The following is a 20,751-nucleotide window of genomic DNA, read 5'->3' on the forward strand; positions in this document are numbered from 1 at the left end:
CGCTTGTGTTGTGATCGAAATGTCGTGATTGTCTTGTTTTAATATAATTTTATTGGATTTCTACATAGCTCTTATCTCAGAAAAAATCAGACTTGTACGCACCGAACTAGATCAGTTAGACAAGACACTACAAATCACACTTATCATTGACAACAACAATGTCCACATCGGATTGGGAACATGTAGACAATATGACTGCCTCTTCAGCTGCTACTATGTCGACCAAATGTAAGGAAAACCTGATTTCCAAATTTAACCTCCTCTTCAACAAAAGACCGGACCCACACACCAAAAAGTTAGACGTTAACAAAGTCGTAATTAATCGCAGTAACAGTTCTATTTCCGATGGTCTGAAATCCGTTTTAGCTAAAGGTCTAAACTTTGCAGTCACACCTAAACACATACCAGTTAATGATATAATTGCCCAAGTAGACGTTGCTCTCAGGGGCCTGGGTCACATCGCTGCAGACGTAGCAAGATCTGAAATCGCTGCAACCCTCAAAAACGCTAAGATGCCAGCTAGCAACCTCAGCAAAGATGAGCGTTTTGAATTATATAAATTAAAAAAGAGCAATGATATTGTAGTTCTCTCAGCTGACAAAGGCAATGCTACTGTCATCATGGATAAAATAGAATACAACAACAAAATTAAAGAATTACTCGGCGATGGTAGTTATACAAAAATAAAAAGAGATCCCACCAACAGCCTCGTCACACAAACTAACAAATAATTTCTGATTCAACCGCATTAATTGATCAATCTAAACAGTTTTCGTTGAAACCTTCTGCTGCCAGGCCACCAAGATTATACGGCTTACCAGAAATACATAAAGTAGATACACCCCTTCGTCCCATAGTCTCTACTATCGGCTCCCCCACCTACAAACTAGCTCGTTTTTTGTCTGAAATCCTGCGTCCTTTCACTGGAAAGACCACCTCTGCGGTACAAAATTCTACTCACCTGGTATCGACAATCAAGGGTATTTCCCTGTCCCCAGACGACCTGCGTGTCAGTTTTGATGTAGTTTCCTTATTCACCAAGGTTCCTGTACCTGACACCATTGCAATCATTGAAGACTTGGTTCATCAAGGACTAAACACTGAGGTACCCCCCCTGGTGAGACACTGTTTAACCAATACATACTTCACTTGGAATGGAACTTTCTACAAACAAACTGAGGGCACCCCAATGGGCTCCCCCCTTTCTCCAGTTATAGCTAACATTTTCATGGAGAAATTTGAGACTGACGCCATCCAGACTGCCACTCTGCGCCCAACCTTATGGAAGAGGTACGTGGATGACACTATTGTCATCTGGCCACATGGCCGGCCTGCTCTAGACCAATTCTTCGACCACATCAATTCCATACACCCAGCCATCAGATTTACCATGGAAGTCTAAATAGATGGCAAGCTACCTTTTTTGGATGTCCTAATTAAAAAGAGACCTGATGGTTCAATGAGCCACTCTGTCTACAGGAAAGCTACCCATACGGATGCTTATCTGAAACCGGATTCCCACCACCATCCATCACAGAAGAATTCTCTCATCAAGACTCTGTATCATAGAGCCCAATGCATATCCGACCAGGAACACATAAGCAGTGAACTCAAGCACGTACACCAAGCTCTTAGGGCTAATGGTTACTCCGACTATACAATCTGCAAAGGTATCACTCAAACCATGAAGAAGAACCCTCTTGAGGAGCCTTTCAAAACCATCACTTTACCCTACATTGCGGGGATCACAAAAAAGATCTCCAAAATCTTGAATAAACACAAGATTCAGGTCCGTTTCAACACATTACATAAAATCCGTGATCTGGTTCCGTCTGTAAAAGATGTGATTCCGGACATACAATACCCTGGTGTCTACAAACTAAGTTGCCTCTGTGGTAGTAGTTACATTGGAGAAACCAAACGCCATGTCTCGGACCGCATTCGTGAACACAAAGCAGACCTTAAACACGGTAGGACCAACACCTCGGCCGTGGCAGATCATTGTTATAATTCAATAGGCTCACATGACATTGACTTTTCCAAGACAGAGGTTCTTTGTAAGCCATCTGGCTACCATGAGAGATTCGTTTATGAGGCTATCCACATATACAAGCACAGAGACAATTTCAACCGAGAAGATGGATTCTGGCTTAGCAATCATTGGAAAGATTTGATAAACCATTTCAGGTCTTAATTGATTGTTCACGCTTACAGTGGCTTTCAGACAGCATACATTAAAAAAATTTTGTCTCCCCCCTCCTCTTTTCAGAACATAGATGGACTAGTCCTTCTAAATAAACTGCCAAATCGCTGCGCGTGGTGCTAACGTTTTTTTATAAATAAATACACCGTTTACAAATAAATAAATTTATGCAAACCGACACACCTGAAGACGACCGTTTGTGTTATGGTCGAAACGTCGTGAGAATTTTTATTGTTTTATATATATTTTATTATTTTATTGTTTCTCTTCAACGTGACTTTACCGAAAGAACTAAGAATATGAACTTGATCGTTACCGAGGCTGCCACAAGGCCCATGCGGGAGGGCGTGTGGCACAGTTTGGCACCAGAATATCGTAGAGTGCGGCGATCGTGTCGCTACGTTTCTCTCCGGCGAGTACGAGCCGCTTGTGCATTTCGAGGTTCAGCACTTGCAGGCGTTTTGGAACGGGAAAGGCTTTCCGTGGCGCACAGACCTCTAGGTTTGCTAACGCGGGCGGAACCCGTGTGACGCGCGCACAGGACGTCGGGCCAGACATCGGCGAATGCGACGTCGTCGCGCTCGCACGCCATCTTCCAGCTGATACTGAGGCGCGGCGAGCTCCTGCACGGCAAGTTCTCGCTCGTGGATCTCGCCGGCAGCGAGCGCGGCGCCGACACGGGCAATTCCGACCTGCAAATGTGCCGCGAGGGCGCCGAGATCAACAAGAGCCTGCTGGCGCTGAAGGTTTGTTATTGGATTGTTTTTTTGCCCAGCAAACCCTCGCAGAGTCTCGTGACTTGCTTTCAGGACGGTACTGCCAAGTCTTTTTTTGCAGTCCCCCCCCCCCCCACATACTGATGATTGTTATTGCCTGCGGCTCTGGAGTGGCATGCGGTTCTTTAAGGACTGCTTCGTGATATTGTTTATTCAGCAGTGTCTTGTATTCACATGCAATACAAGCTCTTGAATTCATAATAAAGGTTTTTGGGTTAGATCGCGTTTATTTATAAATGTGTCGTAACCCTCCACCACCCGACACGGCCAATCAGCAAAAAAAGTGTCACGTTGACAAAAGACAAATAATTCACTACTTCAGCCCACCGGTGTGTTGAAGAGTTAATCCACATTTACAGTTTGAGTACGACGTTTCGCTGGTAAATACATCCAGCGTCATCGGGCAATTCGCCAGAATGGTAAAGCCCTCGCTTGCTCCTGGTTTTATATAGAGCAGCAGGGTGACGTCATCACTTAACTCATATCAGGTGCAGTGATTAGAGGCGGAGGGGGGGGTATTGCCTCTAATCACTGCACCTGATATGAGTTAAGTGATGACGTCACCCTGCTGCTCTATATAAAACCGGGAGCAAGCGAGGGCTTTACCATTCTGGCGAATTGCCCGATAACGCTGCATGTATTTACCAGCGAAACGTCGTACTCAAACTGTAAATGTGGATTAACTCTTCAACCCACCGGTGGGCTGAAGTAGTGAATTATTTGTCTTTTGTCAACGTGACACTTTTTTTGCTGATTGGCCGTGTCGGGTGGTGGAGGGTTACGACACATTTATAAATAAACGCGATCTAACCCAAAAACCTTTATTATGAATAGTATTGGTCGCGAAAGCCTACGTGTTAAACCAAGCTCTTGAATATTTAGGTTTTTTTTTTACGAATTCGAAAAACAATGGCACTTGTTCTTTTAGTTGCCGGTCCCCGGTATAATTCCAGTCGAGTTATTTGCGGGTACGTTTGCAAATTTGGCAAATGTGGATCGTGACGCCGGCACACAAATGGGCCTGCTCGTGCACATGACGTCGCCGGATCTTTAACGTCCGCTGCGAAGCAGACCGTGTATTTTTAGGGTTGATACACCTGCGGTATGCAGCAAGGGCGGCCGCTAGAGTCTAACTGTCAACAGCTGCAGCAAACGCCATACCGCTTGGCCATCTCTCCACCAGTGCGGTGCAGAGACCTGGGGACCAAATGCAGAGCCATCCTTTAGGGATACGGCTAATCGGGACGACCGTCCCGTGCCCAGCGTTTTGGGGGTGGGGGGCCACGCACTTCGACATCACGGTGTCAGATGTAATAATTTAGTTTGAAGGCCTCGGGCGGCCCCACGCGGTGTGATATCTACCCTGGGGCCCCGCACCCCACTATGGACGGGCCCTCCCCAAACGTAACTACAAATGCAGCAGTGCCGTTGGCTCCAGTACGATTTTCGCTCCAATGTCACTCTGTCTATGGCTTAATCACCCAGAATGCACTTGATATCAGATGTTGGAAGCCAATCGGCTTTGATCCTGGACAATGCTGGGAGGGGTGATCAAAATGTATAAAATGTGTCCTTGGGCTTTTGAGAGGGCACGTCATGGGTATCGGGGAGACATAGCAGCAAAGTCCATTGTTGCGCTGTACCTCCTAGGCTCTCGCATCTATGCTTCGCACATTCACCTACCTTAATTCGCCAGCGTGGTGCATTATGGTCAAATTGTGGTATTGTCGTAAGGAAGCCCTACATTGTGCAGGGCTGCTAACTGCATCTAAAAATCTCCATGGAAATCAATGGGGATCCTGTAAATGATTTCTAGGCTATCCGACCCGTTGATTGACAGGTACATTATTACCTCTTTATTGCTTTAAATCCATGTTTCATTTCAACGTAAGTTATCTCCTATCGTATAAACGGGACACTACTCTGCACAGATTGTCAAGGGGGTCCTTGCCCATGGCTGTTAACCCTGTTACTGCATGACCTTGTTTAAAGGGGGAGTGGAGGGGGCGGGAATACACAATGTAAGAGGGGTGCGACACGTATAATGTTAAACATACTTTTTGACAAACAGTAAACGCTAAACAGAATGAGTAATTATACGATCTGCTCAAGCTCCTCAAACTTGCTATGCATGTGAACGAAGACTGTAATGCCCATTGCTTTATTGTACCAAAATATTGAGAATGGTGGGGGGCTCAGAATGCCCCCCTATCTGACACTACGGGCCTGTTGGCTGTGCCTCGTTTCCATGAGGACGCGCACGTGTGTGCGTGAGGGTGCTAAACGGGCATGGCACGGGCTCGACAAGAGATGGAATGATGTGGAATGAGAGTATGGAGCTGAGTGGACTTGCCAATGACTGGTAGCAGCGGTGTCAAGATTGGCTTCTGTGGAAGGGGCTCGTGAAGGACACTACTGGGCAGTTGGGGGGCAGACGCGCTCCAGCAACAACGGAAGGCAGAGGAGCGACGCTCACAACAACGAGCATGGCGCCGGACGGGTAAAATGCAGCAAGTTGGCACAGTCGGAGGCACAGGTGGTGCATCGGCCATCTCAGTTGGTCAAACCATGGCACCTTGGTTTGTCCCGTGACCTCCTGCCAGCAGGCGTTCGACACTCCACGTGACCCTAAAAGTGCGCACAGCCTGGCACAAGTGCCGTGGTGACGTCGCTGCCACTTGGTGGCGTATGGCGGCGGCGGTTGTTGTTGTTGTACATGCGTGTGCTGCGTGCGTTCACGTGTCGACGTGCGCTTGTGTAGGAGTGCATCCGAGCGCTGGGCCAGAACAAGGCATACACGCCATTCCGCGGCAGCAAACTCACCCAGGTGCTGAGGGACTCGTTCATCGGGGAGAACTCCCGCACCTGCATGGTACGTGTGTGTGCGCGTGCATGTGCATTAGCGTTTGTGGGGAGCGGTAGTGCAATAGTTGGCGCGCTATGTAACTAACCCAGCGACCCGAGTACGATTCCTGCTCACGGCCAACACCATCGTTGACGATTATCTAAACTGGTCCTGGGCCTCTGCCCTAGGTTGACTCGGGGCCCCAACGGTGGCGAGATGTTAACTCTCTCGCCTGGTATGCAGGAGGTCGTGAGTTTGATCCCGACCCTGACGCCTGTGTATTTAGAGTTTGCACGTCTCTGCCTGTGGTTGCGTGGAATTTTCTTTGGGTTGTCAAGTTTTTCCGTCCACGTTTAGAAATGCGTGTTTAGAGTATTTGGCTGCTATAAGGTTCCACATGATGAGCCATTTCGTTGAGTTTGTGGGCAGGTTGCTTCTGTAAAAGAGCTACAGTAAAACCTTGGATTGCGAGCATAATTCGTTTCGGAAACGTTTGTAGTCCAAAGCACTCGTATATCAGTTGTGATCACGTGACGCTCGGCAGTACAAAGCATATACGTGCTACTCGTATTGCAAGACCTTCGCTTGTTTATCAAATTAATATTTATTTAAAAAATTTGCTCGTCTTGCAAAACACTCGCAGACAAAGCTACTCGCAATCCAAGGTTTTACTGTATATAGCTCAGACGGGCTTACCTGGTAAATAAATAATAAAGCATTAGTAAATGAGTACCTGCTGTAGGGGCAAGTGCTGTTAGCGAGCACCTATGAAGGCCGGCACGGCACACAAGGGAGTGGGGTTGCCAGCACCGCTCCTGGCTGCCTTTGTCTCCCTAGTGGCATTGTTTCCGCATTGCTCCAGGTACAAATTTGAGGCTGAGTCGATCTAGGGGAGGCCCAGAACCAGTTTAGATAATTGTCACTGGTGTTGGCCGTGAGCGAGAATGGAACTCGAGTGGCTGGGTTCACAGCGCAGCGTAGCGCTAACCGGGACACCACTACCGCTTTGTGCACATAGAATACACACTCGCTGCCCGCTTCTCTCGCTGTGCTCGCGTGTGGATGCTGCAGATCGCCATGATTTCTCCTGCGATGAGCTCCTGTGACCACACGAACAACACGCTGCGATACGCAGACAGGTGAGGCAAATCACCGGGGGAAGGGGTGTGTGAATTGTAGTGCCGAATGTGGGGTACGCAGGGGCAAGTATTGTTTGTGACCACCTATTGAAGGCTGTCACCGGCACATGAAGGGGGTGGGGTGGCCAGCACCACACCTAGCCGCCTTTCTGTCCCGAGTGGCAACGTTTACACGCCGCACCGGGTACTCATTTTAAGCACGAGTCGACCGAGGGGGAGGCCCATAATTGGTTTAAAATATTCGCCACCATTATTGGTCGTGAGAGGGAATCGAACTCGGGTCGCCGAGTTTGTAGCACTGCACTGCCACTCCCCCCATAAGGTTATGTAGACAAAGATCCCCCATATAGCCCTGTCAGACGGTAGGGACAGGTGCTGTTAGCAAGCACCTATGAAAATTGGCATGGCACATGAGGGGGCAGGGTGGCCAGCACTGTACCCGGCTGCCTTTGTCTCCCTCGTGGCGATATCTACGCATCTCACCAGGTACTCATTTGAGGCTGAGTCGACCTAGGGGAAGACCAGGACCTGTTGAGATCATCGTCATCGGTTTTGGTGGCCGTGAGCGGGAATCCAACTCGGGTCTCCAAGTTCGTAGCGCAGCGCGCTAAACACCACACTACCTCTTGCCATAAGGTTATGCACATACACACATGCACGTGTGTACATACGTAGTGAGTCCAACTGAGTCGCAGACGTTGTCTTGGGAGCAACACGTTTATTAACTATTTGCACAACATACTCCAGGGCTATTAACACAACATGCTCCAGGGCTATTGACACAACACCCACGGGTGGTTACCAGCCAACTAACCACGTTACGGCGGAGCTAGACACGGTTCCACTATCCCGGTCCGGACCACAAGCTGGGTCTCGGACCGTGTGACTAGAGGCTAGAAGCTTGACGTGGATCTCCTGCCCCTTATATCGGGCCGGGCTGGGGCTGGCTCCGCCTCTCGCCCCGCCCACCTTCTCGATCTCTCTTGCCCTCCTCCAGTATCATCCTGTCACATGTCCCCAGGTCAGCCAGAATATCATGCCCCCAACGTAACCCTAGCTGGCTGACTCTCTCGCTCTCTCAATGGGAGCCCGCACCGCACGCTGTGCGTGGTGCCACCGCGCTTAACCAGCGCTCACCCAAGCCCTCACAATTGGGGTGGTACTACACCCTGTGTCTGGGGTGTACACACAACAGTATACATCCCGCCGTGGCCTCGCAAGCCTGGCACCAAACAGTGACCTTCCCAGTCACTACACATACACACACCACACAAATCCTAGGGGTGGAATGAGTCATCAGTATTGGGAGGGCTGCGGTGTCAAGGCGGTCTGCCCTTTGTTCTCGTCTGTGATGTCCGCACGTAGGGTCAAGGAGCTGGGGGTGGAGCAGGGTGGGGAGGAGCGACAATCGGCACCGCTCGCGCCCACCACCGCCGTGGTAAAGCCTGAACCGGAGGACGACGTCAATATGGACGAGGCGGGGGAAAAGGAGGCCGCTCAGCCACGTCACCGCCGGCTGCCCTCTCTCATCCTGGCGAGTGACATTGAGACGGAAATCAAGCCGGTGGTTTATTTGAGCATCCCCCGGGCATAGGATGGCATGTGACAGTCGCGAAACATTGACGAATAAACATTAACATTGACAATCGCTCGCTGACGATTAGAAAATAACATTGACACTCATTGACAAATACACATTAATAATTCTTCATTCAGGAAGAGACAAAAACATTGACATTCCCCTCTGTATTATTCAGCAATTGAACGAAAAAACAAAACAAACGAAACCGAACAACTAACCAGCCACCTATCAATGAAACTACTACACAATTGAACATCTAAGCAACGGCACCTAACGAGACATTTAAACATTGTGCATGTTTTGTAAATAGTCATCGGCAGAAAATAATAAAAGTAAGTCCATGAGCCTGAACGCGAGCAGGGAGCTGACAGCATGGGTGGCCGGGGGCTAAGGGATTCCCAGAATATGGCGGGCAACAGAGGAGAGTGAGCGACCTCCCCCTGAGCGAATAGTTGACTGGGAGCTTCGGGCGAATGCCAAGGCTACTGGGAACAGAAAGTGTGTGGAGGTGAAGTAGCGCGAGACGAGAGGTAGGAGATGTAGCAGAGTGTACGGATTGGAGTAGAGCGAGGGGAGAGGTAGGAAAGTGTACGGAGGGGAGAAGAGCGAGGGGAGAGGGAGGAGAGTGTACGGAGGGGAGTAGCGCGAGGCGAGAGGTAGGAGAGTGTGCGGAGGGGAGAAGAGCGAGGGGAGATGTAGCAGAGTGTACGGAGGGGAGTGGAGCGAGGGGAGAGGTAGCAGAGTACGGTGGGGAGTGGAGCGAGGGGAGAGGTAGCAGAGTGTACAGAGGGGAGTAGAGCGAGGTGGGAGAGGTAGCAGAGTATACGGAAGGGAGTGGAGCGAGGGGAGAGGGAGGAGAGTGTACGGAGGGGAGAAGAGCGAGGCGAGAGGTAGCAGAGTGTACGGAGGGGAGTGGAGCGAGGGGAGAGGTAGGGGAGTGTACGGAGGGGAGTAGAGCGAGGGGAGAGGTAGCAGAGTGTACGGAGGGGAGAAGAGCGAGGGGAGAGAGGTAGCAGAGTGCGTGGAGTGGGAAGTAGAGCGAGGGGAGAGAGGTAGCAGAGTGCGTGGAGTGGGAAGTAAAGCGAGGGGAGAGAGGTAGTAGAGTGCGTGGAGTGGGAAGTAGAGCGAGGGGAGAGAGGTAGCAGAGTGCGTGGAGTGGGAAGTAGAGCGAGGGGAGAGAGGTAGCAGAGTGCGTGGAGTGGGAAGTAGTGATGCGAGAGAGATACTTCAGTTCTCCCAAACATGCACGCTCCCCGACCTTCACGGTGTGGGGGAAGGTCTTCATCCAGCAGTGGATTGACAAAAGGGGCTGCCACACGAGCAATGTACAATCATTCTGTTTGCCATCAATTGTCCCCAGTCCTTATAACCCGATGGGCTTATTTACCAGCGTGTGTTGTTCCCCCTTGTGCTGCGTTGGCCATGCGTGCATGCACAGGAGGAGGAGATGCCACTGTGGCAGCCCTCCGAAGAGTCTCTTCTCCAGCCGCTCAAGAATAAGATCATTGAGCAGCACCAGGTGGACTTGCAGGTGCGTTGGCCTGCTTCAGCGGCCGCCTTGCACTCTCCCGTTGCCGTGACGGACGCGGGGGGTCCACGTCTTGCGTGCTTTTGACGCACTCGTGTCGTCCGATAAACGATTTAGCACCACCTCAATGGGGGCTCCACCAATAGTTTTTTTTGTATGAAGCATTCTGACCCTACGTTATCTATTATTTGTTACGCTTGTTTACCAATGTAGGCCTTATGCCTACGCACGCACGCACGAAATCGAGAACTGTGGAGGCGAGGTAGACCACACAGATGTTTCAAAACTCCCTTCCTGTTGTCTGTCGAGTTGCTATATAACCTGGCTGGCCAGCACAAGATGGTACATAAAGTGTGGACTAATCTCTCATCCGTTCCATCTGCATGGGATAGTATTGCCTCCCCCCTCCCCCGTGCAGGTCTTCACCGGGCACTCGGTTTTCCTCACGCTCGTATCAACACCTATTGACTGGAAACGTTTTAAAACATACATACCTGAGTGTTGTTAATCTACATTGAAATCTCATTTCTTTAGAACTGCTTTTTGTGGTTTGCTGTACCTTCCCCCGCACCTCCGATTAGCCACAGTTGGCTACGTACGGTGCGAAAGAAGTTCCACATACCTGCATATGTTGCCCGATCGTTGCGGCGTAGCGAGATGCAGCTTGCTCGAATGATGCGCCCTCAAAACCTCAACGCGCCTTACTGACGTTGCCGTTGCCGCGTGCGACAGAGGTTCCTGCTGCAGCTGTCGCTGGAGAACCAGCTCCATGACCTTTGGAGCCAGGGGGAGTGCAGCACATTAGACTTTGCGGAGCAGGTCATCGGCATCATCGATGACCGCTCTGCAAGAGATGCCGCTTTACGGGGTACGTGCGCGCCACGGTGCTTTTTCTGTTCGTTAATTGTGCCTCTTGGCTTACGCGAATGTTGGACAATTACATACGTACGTGTGTTGAATTTCTTTCGCACCGTACTTGGCCAACCGTGCTAACCGGAGGTGTGGAGAAATTATGATACGATTTAACTTTTCAAGCGTGTGATGCATAGTTTCGTGGTAACAATGTGTCGCGCAAATATAAAATCGGTACAAATCAACGCGCATATGGCAACATGGTACTGTCAACAGTTGACATTTAGAGAAAATGTTTTTACGGCCGAATATATCAAAAAATACTTTTTTTTAACTCTTAAACTTTTCATTTTACCAGATAAGGCCCCACTGAGCTACGTAGCTCCTTTTCAGAAGCGACCTGGCCACATATGATAGCTCAACGAAGTGGCTTATCGTGTGGAAATGCATTGCAGCCAAATACTCTAAACACACGTTTCTAAATGTGGACGGGAAAACTTCACAACGTGGAGAAAAATCCACGCAACCACAGGGAGGGACGTGCAAACTCAAAATATACAACAGGCATCCGGGTCGGGATTGAACCCACGACCTCCTGTATACCGGGCAAGTTAGTTAACATCTCGCTGCCGTGGCATATAAATTGCATGTAGTGTTCTTATTACAAAATAAACAATTTGTTGGTTCAGGACTCTATGCAAGACACAGTTCCAAGCGCAGTCTAGCATCTGTCACAACAACGCTCTAGAGGAGTTGTACAACCCTAGCTGCCACTGCTGTTCAGTGGCCTAAAATATGGCTCTAGATTTTGGTGTGATAATTTATTCATGTAGTTTATTGTTAAAAATTCGGTGACAGTCCCTATGATCACTGTTACATTGGATTTATGGCTTTTATTTTGGTGATTTCCAAAAGTTTTTTTTTGTTTTGGCCATGTTTTTGTTTATTGTAGTACGGAGTTAGACTGATGGCTTTAATCTTAGTTGTCTTGTGGTTGTTGTTGTTATTTGACTTGCATCCCACTGGGATTTTTGCACACAGCGTTGGTGTACGGTGCTATTTCAGGAATATTTTGATATTTTTTTCCTGTATTTTCTGTTTGCACAGTCACACATAATCACTTTAAGATGTTTTCTTGTTCATGTTTTTTGTTTGTTGCGGTTGCACCCAATTCAAGAGCCGAATGGCTCGCAGGGCTATACCAAATAAATGAACTATGAACTAACTATGAACTGTGAAATAGCATCCATCGCACGTTTCAAACACAGTCTAGCATCTATGACATGGTCATGAAATATATCAGGCCATCGTGCACAGCGTTGCGCTGGGAATTAAATGCAGAACGCTGTCAACCATTGCCAGTGAGACTTAACACCGAATTTTAAAGCAAGGTAGATTCAATACCATTTCTTTAATTGCCCATTTATTGTAACAGTAAACTTTTGCAGTGAAGTTCGTATGTTGAAATGTTCCAGTAAATAACAATCTAGAGTGCTCCTCCCCTTACTTGCGGGAACTATTCCCAAAGGTGGAATCGTGCTGTATGTTTAAACCCTTGAGTTGGGACCGCAACAATCCTGCTTCCATAGTGCTGGCTTGCAGGCTGGCATCGGTGTAAGAATTTGCAAAGCCTTTCCAATAATAAAATAAAAAAATATTTGCGTATTGCTGGGCCTGAAGCGCAGGATGCGAAGTCTGCCGTACATACGCATGTGTGTATGTTGAACTTCTTTCGCACCGTACGTAGCCAGCCATGCTTACCGGAGGTGTGGGGAGAAGGCCAACAAACTAAACACAAAAAGCAGCTCTAGAGAAATTGGTTTTCAATATAGATTTAAAATACGATCGACTGTATGTTGGTATGTTTATTGCTACGTGTACCCATTACCGTTCCTGTGCGTTTCGCAGAGATGCTTCAAGAGCTCGTTGAGATGGAGAACACCAACGCAAAGGTGATGAACGGGCAGGCAACCCGCGGCTGTGCGAGGGGACAGCCCCATCCAGCCCTTACCCCCCCCCCAACTCCCTCCGCACTAAATCCTGAGCGCTGCACTGCCGCACCGGCGTCATCCATGACTCCACCACGCAACGACCAACACCATCCACTCCTTCACCACCACCACCACCGAAGCCTAGTTGGTCACTGACACGCTTCGCACCCCACAAAAACGGTTTCCACCTTAAATTTTGATTTAAAGCTTTCGTGACTGCAGTGATTCATATTCTTGGTTCTTTCGGTAAAGTCACGTTGAAGGGAAACAATAAAATAATTAAATCTATATAAAACAATACAATTCTCACGACGTTTCGACTGCAACACAAGCAGTCATCATCAGGTGTGAAAAACAACGGCAAGAACATTTGAAAGAAGTGGCGTTTTGTATTTATTTATTTTTAAACGTTAGCACCACGGATAGCGATTTGACAGTTTGTTTAGATGGACGAGTCCATCTATGTTCGGAAAAGAGGAGGGGGGAGACGAAAAATTAATGTATGCATACTCAGTTGTCTGGGCTGCGAGTCTGGAGTGTGTGTGTAAGTGGAGCGGTGGTGTAGCGGTGAGCGCGCTGCGCTATGAACTCGGCGTCCCGAGTTCGATTCCCATGTACGGCAAACACCAGTGACGAATATATCTGAACCGGGTCCTGGACCTCCCCTAGGCCGGCTCGGCCTAGGGGAGGCCTAGGGGAGGGCCGACCTTTATAGGTGCTAACAGCACTCGCCCCAACAGTCTGTTAAGGCTACACAGGGAATCTTTGTTGTTCGAGGTAGTTGAATACATATTGTGCTTTCGATGGCTCGTTGTGCGAGTTGCCATTGTTGGTCATTGTAGCTTGTTTGATGTCACTCGCAATCGCACATGTTGGCATGTAGTAACTGTCCTTAAATCGCTTGGTTATACAGATCGAGCCACCCTATATCTATAGTGAATTAATTTAATGTTTTGGTTTTGGGTCCTGGCACCGGATGGAATCCTCTGCACGTCCGATTAGCACCGTTGGCTCCGTATGATGCAAAAGAAGTTAAACGTATACACAATTGCGATGAATCGGAGAGTGTTGGTGACCAACCATGAAAAAAAGGTTAAACATCGAGTACTAAAAGACTGCTTTATGTACGTCCATGAAACCCTACGTGTTTATGTTCCCTGCTCTTGTGTGCATATTATACTGTGTATATATTTATTAATTAATGCATACTCTATTGCGTACGTATACATTTGTTTGTGCATATTGATTTGTGTTTGTATAGGTATGTGTATGCATGTACTGTACACAGTAAAACCTTGGATTCCGAGCATAATTCGTTCCGGAAACGTGTTTTGTAATCCAAAGCACTCGTATATCAATGCACTCGTACATCAGTTGTGATCACGTGACGCTCGGCAGTACAAAGCTTATACGTACTACTCGTATTGCAAGACCTCGCTCGTTTATCAAATTTATATTTATTTAAAAAATTTGCTCGTCTTGCAAAACACTCATAGACCAAGTTACTCGCAATCCAAGGTTTTACTGTATTTAATTACTCGCGTGACGTTTGCGCGCGTGCATTTATTGTGTACTACATTATATTTACTAATTTGTGCGTTGTATGTGTTTTGTGTGTGTGTGTCTTCAGCCCTGATCTGTCCACTGCTGCAACGAAGGCCTTCCCAAGTTGCTGTAATCTTTCGGTAAAGTCACGTAGGTATAAAACGAATTAAATCACGACGTTTCGGGCTCAACGCAAGCGGTCCGTCATCGTGTTGGGACAACCACAGCAAGAAACAAATTGCTGAAGCGGAACTCTCTGCAACTCCGATTCGCCCACTTCAGCAGTTTGTTGCTTCCTGTTGGTTGTCCCACCTGATGACGGACCGCTTGTGCTGTGCCCTAAACGTCGTGATTTAATCTATTTTATTTTCAACCCACGTGACTTTACCCAAAGAACCAAAGACTATGGATCCCCTGCAGTCACGAAAACTTCAAATCTAGATTGCTGTAATCTCTCCGGGTTCTGCAAATGCAGCGACCGATCGACTGAGCGCCTGCGAACGGGGCTGATTTCATCGCCCTGTCTCCGTTCCGTACAGACTCTCCCCGGTGCTTTCTCTGCCCTCACTGCCATCCTCTCATTATTCTTGCCTATGTACGCCCGAATATCGAGCAAAGTGTCTCCTCTCCAAGGGAAATTGCCTGGTCAAAAAGCCCGCTGACCTGAACAGTTTGTGATGTTTCCTTAACCCTGCCCGTGCTTTCTGTGAGAAAAATTAAATTTTTCTCGAGACAAACGCTTTTGGGAAAGTGTGAGAGGGTCCACGTATGTGCAAGGTTTTTCGTCCTTGTTTTTGTAGCATTTAATAATTTCATTTCTTCTCTCGTCAATTTTTGTTCTAAGTTTAAGAATAGTTTCTCTATGTAACCTGTCTTTTCCATTTAGGATGTGTGAATGTGAGGAATTCTGACTTCTGCATTCAAAGATTTTCATTACTTTGGCACCATTATTTCTCCCGAAATGGTATTTTTTACATGCCTTAAATGTTGATTTTGTAGCTGAATTTCTGAATGACGGGTTGCATTAATTACGTGGTGCAAGGAGACTCAGATTATTCATTTACAACTTGCACATTGTTATATCTGAAGAGAAAACAGGGATGGCATTTTTATTTCAATTTAAAAAAAAAATCACTTACATTTTCTGCATCTTAATTTCTATCTTTTATGTTTACTATTGCATTGGCAGTGATGTGCAAATAACAAAAGCTCAACACGAATCGTCATTAACACTGCCCTAAAAAAAATGTCTGTTTTGTGCAATGTCCATCCCATCTTTATCTCGGCGATGGAAAAGGGCCATTCTTCCCAAAAGTGTCAACCATGATGATCACAGCATCGTTCTCATCTTAAGCTGATTTTGGATTCAACGTTTTTCACTTCCATCGATCAACTTCCAGGTTCTGCCGAGCCGGTTTCCAAATTCTCGACCAGTGAATTCGCCAAGTTGTTTTAAACCAAAGGAACACATTTAAGCATCATTCTGCATTTACCAGCATGAAAAAAATCACGTATATCTGTAAAAGCATCATCTTGTTATTTATGCCGAAGGTGTTCAAAACCACCCCTAATTGGGTCTGCGAGAAAACCTGACGTTGTTTCCTGGGAAATGCAACTTCTGCATTTCCCCCCATAGGCTCAGGCCCGTGACACTACATAGTCCGTTGGGAATCCCAGCGGTGGCAAGCATTGTACATAGTTTGTGATCGTCCGTTTGTGTGTTGTCAGCATGCCCCCCCCCTCCTCCTAACAGTGGTCTCATGTCACTAGCATCTAATCTTCTGCTGCTGCAACAGCAAAACTGTACATGTGTTTAAAAAAATATTGTTCAATAGGACTGACTTTTGTCATCTGTGGCAGCAGTATGTATTTTTTTTGGTCTGAAGTACATTTGATGAATGAATGTTTTTTCGAATAATAATTTTGAGCTAAGTAAATGCACTGCAAAGTTGTCATAAGTAACCAGAACTTTTATTGGTGGGTTACAGGCAGTGGCACACAATGGAGACCCATATTTTTGTTTAACAGGCATGAATTGATCGCACTGGTTGTGCTGAACATTCATAATTTGCAGGTTCCCTAATGCGCATCCTCTGTTGAGGTTTCACTTTCCAAACCGTTCAAGGATTTGCAAAACGGCTCTATTCGGATGGTGGTCCCAATGGTGGGATGTGCTTAGAAAATTCTATGGACACCTCTGTTACAATGGACAGAATTAATTACTTTTTTTCTGCTAGAATTAGTTGGTACAACGATTTACCTGTGGTGCTTCCACCCGCATCCATGCTCGTTTGCCCTTTCCCCCCACCCCTCGCCGAATTAAACGTTCTCTTGTTGTCTTCTTTCATAGAAGCCAACTTTCAGTTACCAACCAGTGGTGTTTTTCCTTCCTTGGACTAACTAATGCTGACCCTTCATGAACCCCTCTTTCTTTCACATCAGGGCCAATAAAATGTTTGTCTGGTGTGTCATGGAGCTCGGTTTTAAGGCCTTTTTAAAATATAAAATAAAGAATATTTTAATGTGGAAACAATGGAGTTATGTTTTGATTTAAAGCTTTCGTCACTGCAGGGATTCATATTCTTGGTTCTTTCGGTAAATTCACGTAGAAGGGAAACAATAAAATAATAAAAAATATAAAACAATTACATTCTCACGACGTTTCGACTGCAACACAAGCAATCATCATCAGGTGTGAAAACCACAACAAGCAAATGTGAAAAAGTGGCGTTTTTTTAACGTTAGCACCACGGATAGCGATTTGGCAGTTATTCAGATGGACGAGTCCATCTATGTTCGGAAAAGAGGAGGGGGGGAGACGAAAATAATGGATGCGGTCTGAAAGCCACCTTAAGCGTGATCAATCAATTAAGACCTGAAATGGTTTATCAAATCCTTTCAATGATTGCTAAGCCAGAATCCATCTTCTCGGTTGAAAGTGTATGTGTTTGTATATGTGAATAGCCTCATGAACGAATCTCTCATGGTAGCCAGATGGCTTGCAAAGAACCTCTGTCTTGGAGAAGTCAATGTCATGTGAACCTACTGAATTATAACAGTGATCTGCCACGGCCGAGGTATTGGTCCTACCGTGTTTCAGGTCTGCTTTGTGTTCACGAATGCGGTCCGAGACATGCCGTTTGGTTTCTCCAATGTAACTACTACCACAGAGGCAACTTAGCTTGTAGACGCCAGGGTAATGTATGTCCGGAATCACATCTTTTACAGATGCAACCAGATCACGGATTTTATGTAATGTGTTGAATCGGACCTGGATCTTGTGTTTATTCAAGATTTTGGAGATCTTTTTGTGATCCCTGAAATGTAGGGTAAAGTGATGGTTTTAAAAGGCTCCTCAAGAGGGTCCTTCATGGTTGGAGTGCTAGTTTTGCGGATTGTGTAGTCAGAATAACCATTAGCCTTAAGAGCTTGGTGTACGTGCTTGAGTTCATTATTTTATTGTTTCCATTCTACGTGACTTTACCGAAAGAACCAATAAAAATGGAGTTATGATAATAATATGCTGTTACCCAAAAAATATCCACAGCAACGCATGAGTTTGCGTATCGTTTTGATTTTGTGCATTGAACGGGGTCCCATATTTTATTTGGAATGCTCTTAGCCAATAACATCCGGTAATTCAGCAGCATTTGTTTAAACCAGCCTGACTGCTGATGAGACCCAAAATATTTAAACTGGTCCAGTTTGCTTGCTTTAGCAAATGCTGCTTGATAATATTTTTCTGGATAACTAATAGGCTGATCGACTAAAACGCGTTTTACTTGTGAACACAATTGAGTTAATCCTGCTTTATCCACAATGCTCCATGAAAATGCATAATGAGTTTATAGAAAATACTATTAAAACTTCCACCTTTACCTGTGTCCAATGGTCATACTTGATGCTCATCTATAATATGCGTTAAACGTGTTGGCTCATCGGTGGCCAAACTGATTTGCGAGCCCTGTGCAGCTCGATAGAGGCTCTGTCCAATGTTTTACTTTTCAACACGATGCACCTTTTATTTGAAGCGGGGAAAACAACATCTGAAGCAAGTGGAAGCGACCTGAAGGTCTGGCCACACACGTTGCAGCTATACGGCTTCTCGTCCGTGTGCTTGTGCAGGTGTGTGTGTGTCTTGAGGTCACACGGCTGCAAGAGCCCGCGACCAAACAGCTGGCAACGCTGAAGGCCGTATTTGGAAGTGCCTGACTTAAGACTGGAAACGGGAAGACTTATTCACAATTTGGGCAAATGGCCTGATGAAGCCGGTTGTAATCGCCATTGAAACATCGTACTCAAGTTGTAAATGTCCGTTTACTCTTCGACATCGGTGTGCTGAAGTAAAATTCATTGGTACATTTTGTGTATGTAACGTCTTAATTGGCTGTGGTGGTGGTGGGTTAACAGCACTGATATTTGCGTGATCTAACCCAAAAAAAACTTTTGAGAATAATATTGATCGTGAACACCTACGTATTAAACAGATTATATAGGGTTTTTTTTTTAAATCGGTCAATGTTGGTATCAGGTTGTGGCCAGAATGAATGAGTAAGTGTAATGCTACAGCCCTTTGTCTGTAAATTTTACATGTGGAGCTGTTTCCTGCCCGTGTACAACTGAAAATCATTCGGGTCGTCTTGGAGAATATAAAATATCAAAATGAATAAGCAAACCATACACTTTCGTGACTGCAGTAATTCCTGCAGTCACAAAAGCTTCGAATCAAGTCTGAACCACCTCTACGGGGAGATATGAGGTCTGTGTCTTTGTGTTGCCTCTGCTTGTGTGTCTCTGCCTTTGTGTCTTGGCTTGGATTTGTGTCTCTGTGCTGTCTCTGCCTGTGTGTGGGCCTTGGTGTTTCCGAGTGTGTGCTGCCGCGCCCCCTTTGCTCCATGCATACCTCTTGCTAATTTGTCCCATTGTCTCTCAGACTTACCTTCTCTGCCTATTTAAGGCGACTTCACTCTGTGCTTGTCTCTGTGCTGGTTCGCTCTACTTTGATGTCTATGTGTGTGTGTGTGCGGTCTGTATTTTAAATTTCATACTTAACTTGCAATTTAGCAATCTTTGAAATAGCGTTATCAACCAGACTATGCGTTAATTGTTTTGACCGACCGTCTGTGTTGCTTTATATGGTTTCCAAATTTTGCTAAACCCTGTTTGTTTTGGTGTGCTTCTCTCTCTGTGTCCCCTGTTGTATCTGTGTTAGTTCCCCCCTACTTGGGTGTCTGTATATACATCTGGGGTTATGTGTTTCCCCTCTCTCGTAAATTTAGCTCTTCTGTATCTGATGATGGCTGCTTATGTTGCAACCGAAACGTCGTACGCTATTATGTTATTTTATTATTTCTTATTTATAGGTGACTTTACCGGAAAAAAACAAAGAGTAACAACATATACCCCCATTCGCATATCCGTCTCCGTATCATATATATTTAAAAAACATTTCTTACACATCATCTTCACGGCCTTAAATCGGTAAAGTGCATCATTTCAGCAGCATTCTTATAGCCCGCCAGTGCAGCACAGCAACAACAACTGTTGAACTGAACTTCCATGCTTCTCCGCCTTCACCCACCCACCCACATGGACGAGCGTGGCGATGATGCGTGGCCCAAGATACACCCGCAATCTGCGGCTGCGTGGCGAACCCCCTCATCCAGCAGTGGAATAACAAGACGGCACGCGATTTTTGACCCCCACCCCCATAGTCACACGGCGTCACATAAAGTCAGACCCCCCCCTCTCAAATATGACGTCACAAAGCTCTGCCCCCCCAAAAAAAATAAAACATGCTTCAAATCGCTTTAAACTATTGTCATTGTAGTGCGTATTTAATGTGGAGCTGCACTCTGATGTAGGAGAAAACATTTATTAAAAAGTCTATTTAATAAAGTAGAACGTGTTGTCTATATTTATTTGAAGTTGCGCATTTTGACGTGACGTCACATTTCTCTTGGTTCTTTCGGTAAAGTAACCACGTAGAAGGGAAACAATAAAATAGTAAAAATATAAAACAATAAAATTCTCACGACGTTTCGACTGCAACACAAGCAGCAATCATCATCAGGTGTAAAACCACAACAGGAAAATTTGAAAAAATTGGCGGTTATTAAAATTTTATTGTGGTTTTCACATCTGATGATTGCTTGTGTTGCAGTCAAAACGCCGTGAGAATTTAATTGTTTTATATTTTTATTATTTTATTGTTTCCCTTCAACGTGACTTTACCGAAAGAACCAAGAATATGAATCCCTGCAGTCACGAAAGCTTTAAATCAAAATTTA

General features: G+C 46.3%; 1 protein-coding gene across 3 annotated transcripts in view; it reads left to right on the forward strand.

The window, feature by feature from the left end:
* Positions 1–18,339, forward strand: part of LOC116943228 (kinesin-like protein KIF2A) — a 41,337-nt gene extending 22,998 nt beyond the window's left edge. For all 3 annotated transcript variants that reach the window (XM_076066323.1, XM_076066337.1, XM_076066350.1), the window contains exons 14-21: positions 2,745–2,949; positions 5,741–5,851; positions 6,896–6,963; positions 8,329–8,497; positions 9,984–10,076; positions 10,806–10,941; positions 12,834–12,877; positions 14,547–18,339. In XM_076066323.1, the coding sequence (XP_075922438.1) occupies positions 2,745–2,949; positions 5,741–5,851; positions 6,896–6,963; positions 8,329–8,497; positions 9,984–10,076; positions 10,806–10,941; positions 12,834–12,877; positions 14,547–14,552 (832 nt within the window). In that variant the 3' untranslated portion in view covers positions 14,553–18,339. The remainder of the gene's footprint in view (positions 1–2,744; positions 2,950–5,740; positions 5,852–6,895; positions 6,964–8,328; positions 8,498–9,983; positions 10,077–10,805; positions 10,942–12,833; positions 12,878–14,546) is intronic.
* Positions 18,340–20,751: the final 2,412 nt, after the last annotated feature.

Source organism: Petromyzon marinus, chromosome 1 (genome assembly GCF_048934315.1).
Source record: "Petromyzon marinus isolate PM22_M1 ecotype Great Lakes invasive population chromosome 1, UKy_Petmar_22M1.pri1.0, whole genome shotgun sequence".
Classification (NCBI taxonomy): domain Eukaryota; kingdom Metazoa; phylum Chordata; class Hyperoartia; order Petromyzontiformes; family Petromyzontidae; genus Petromyzon; species Petromyzon marinus.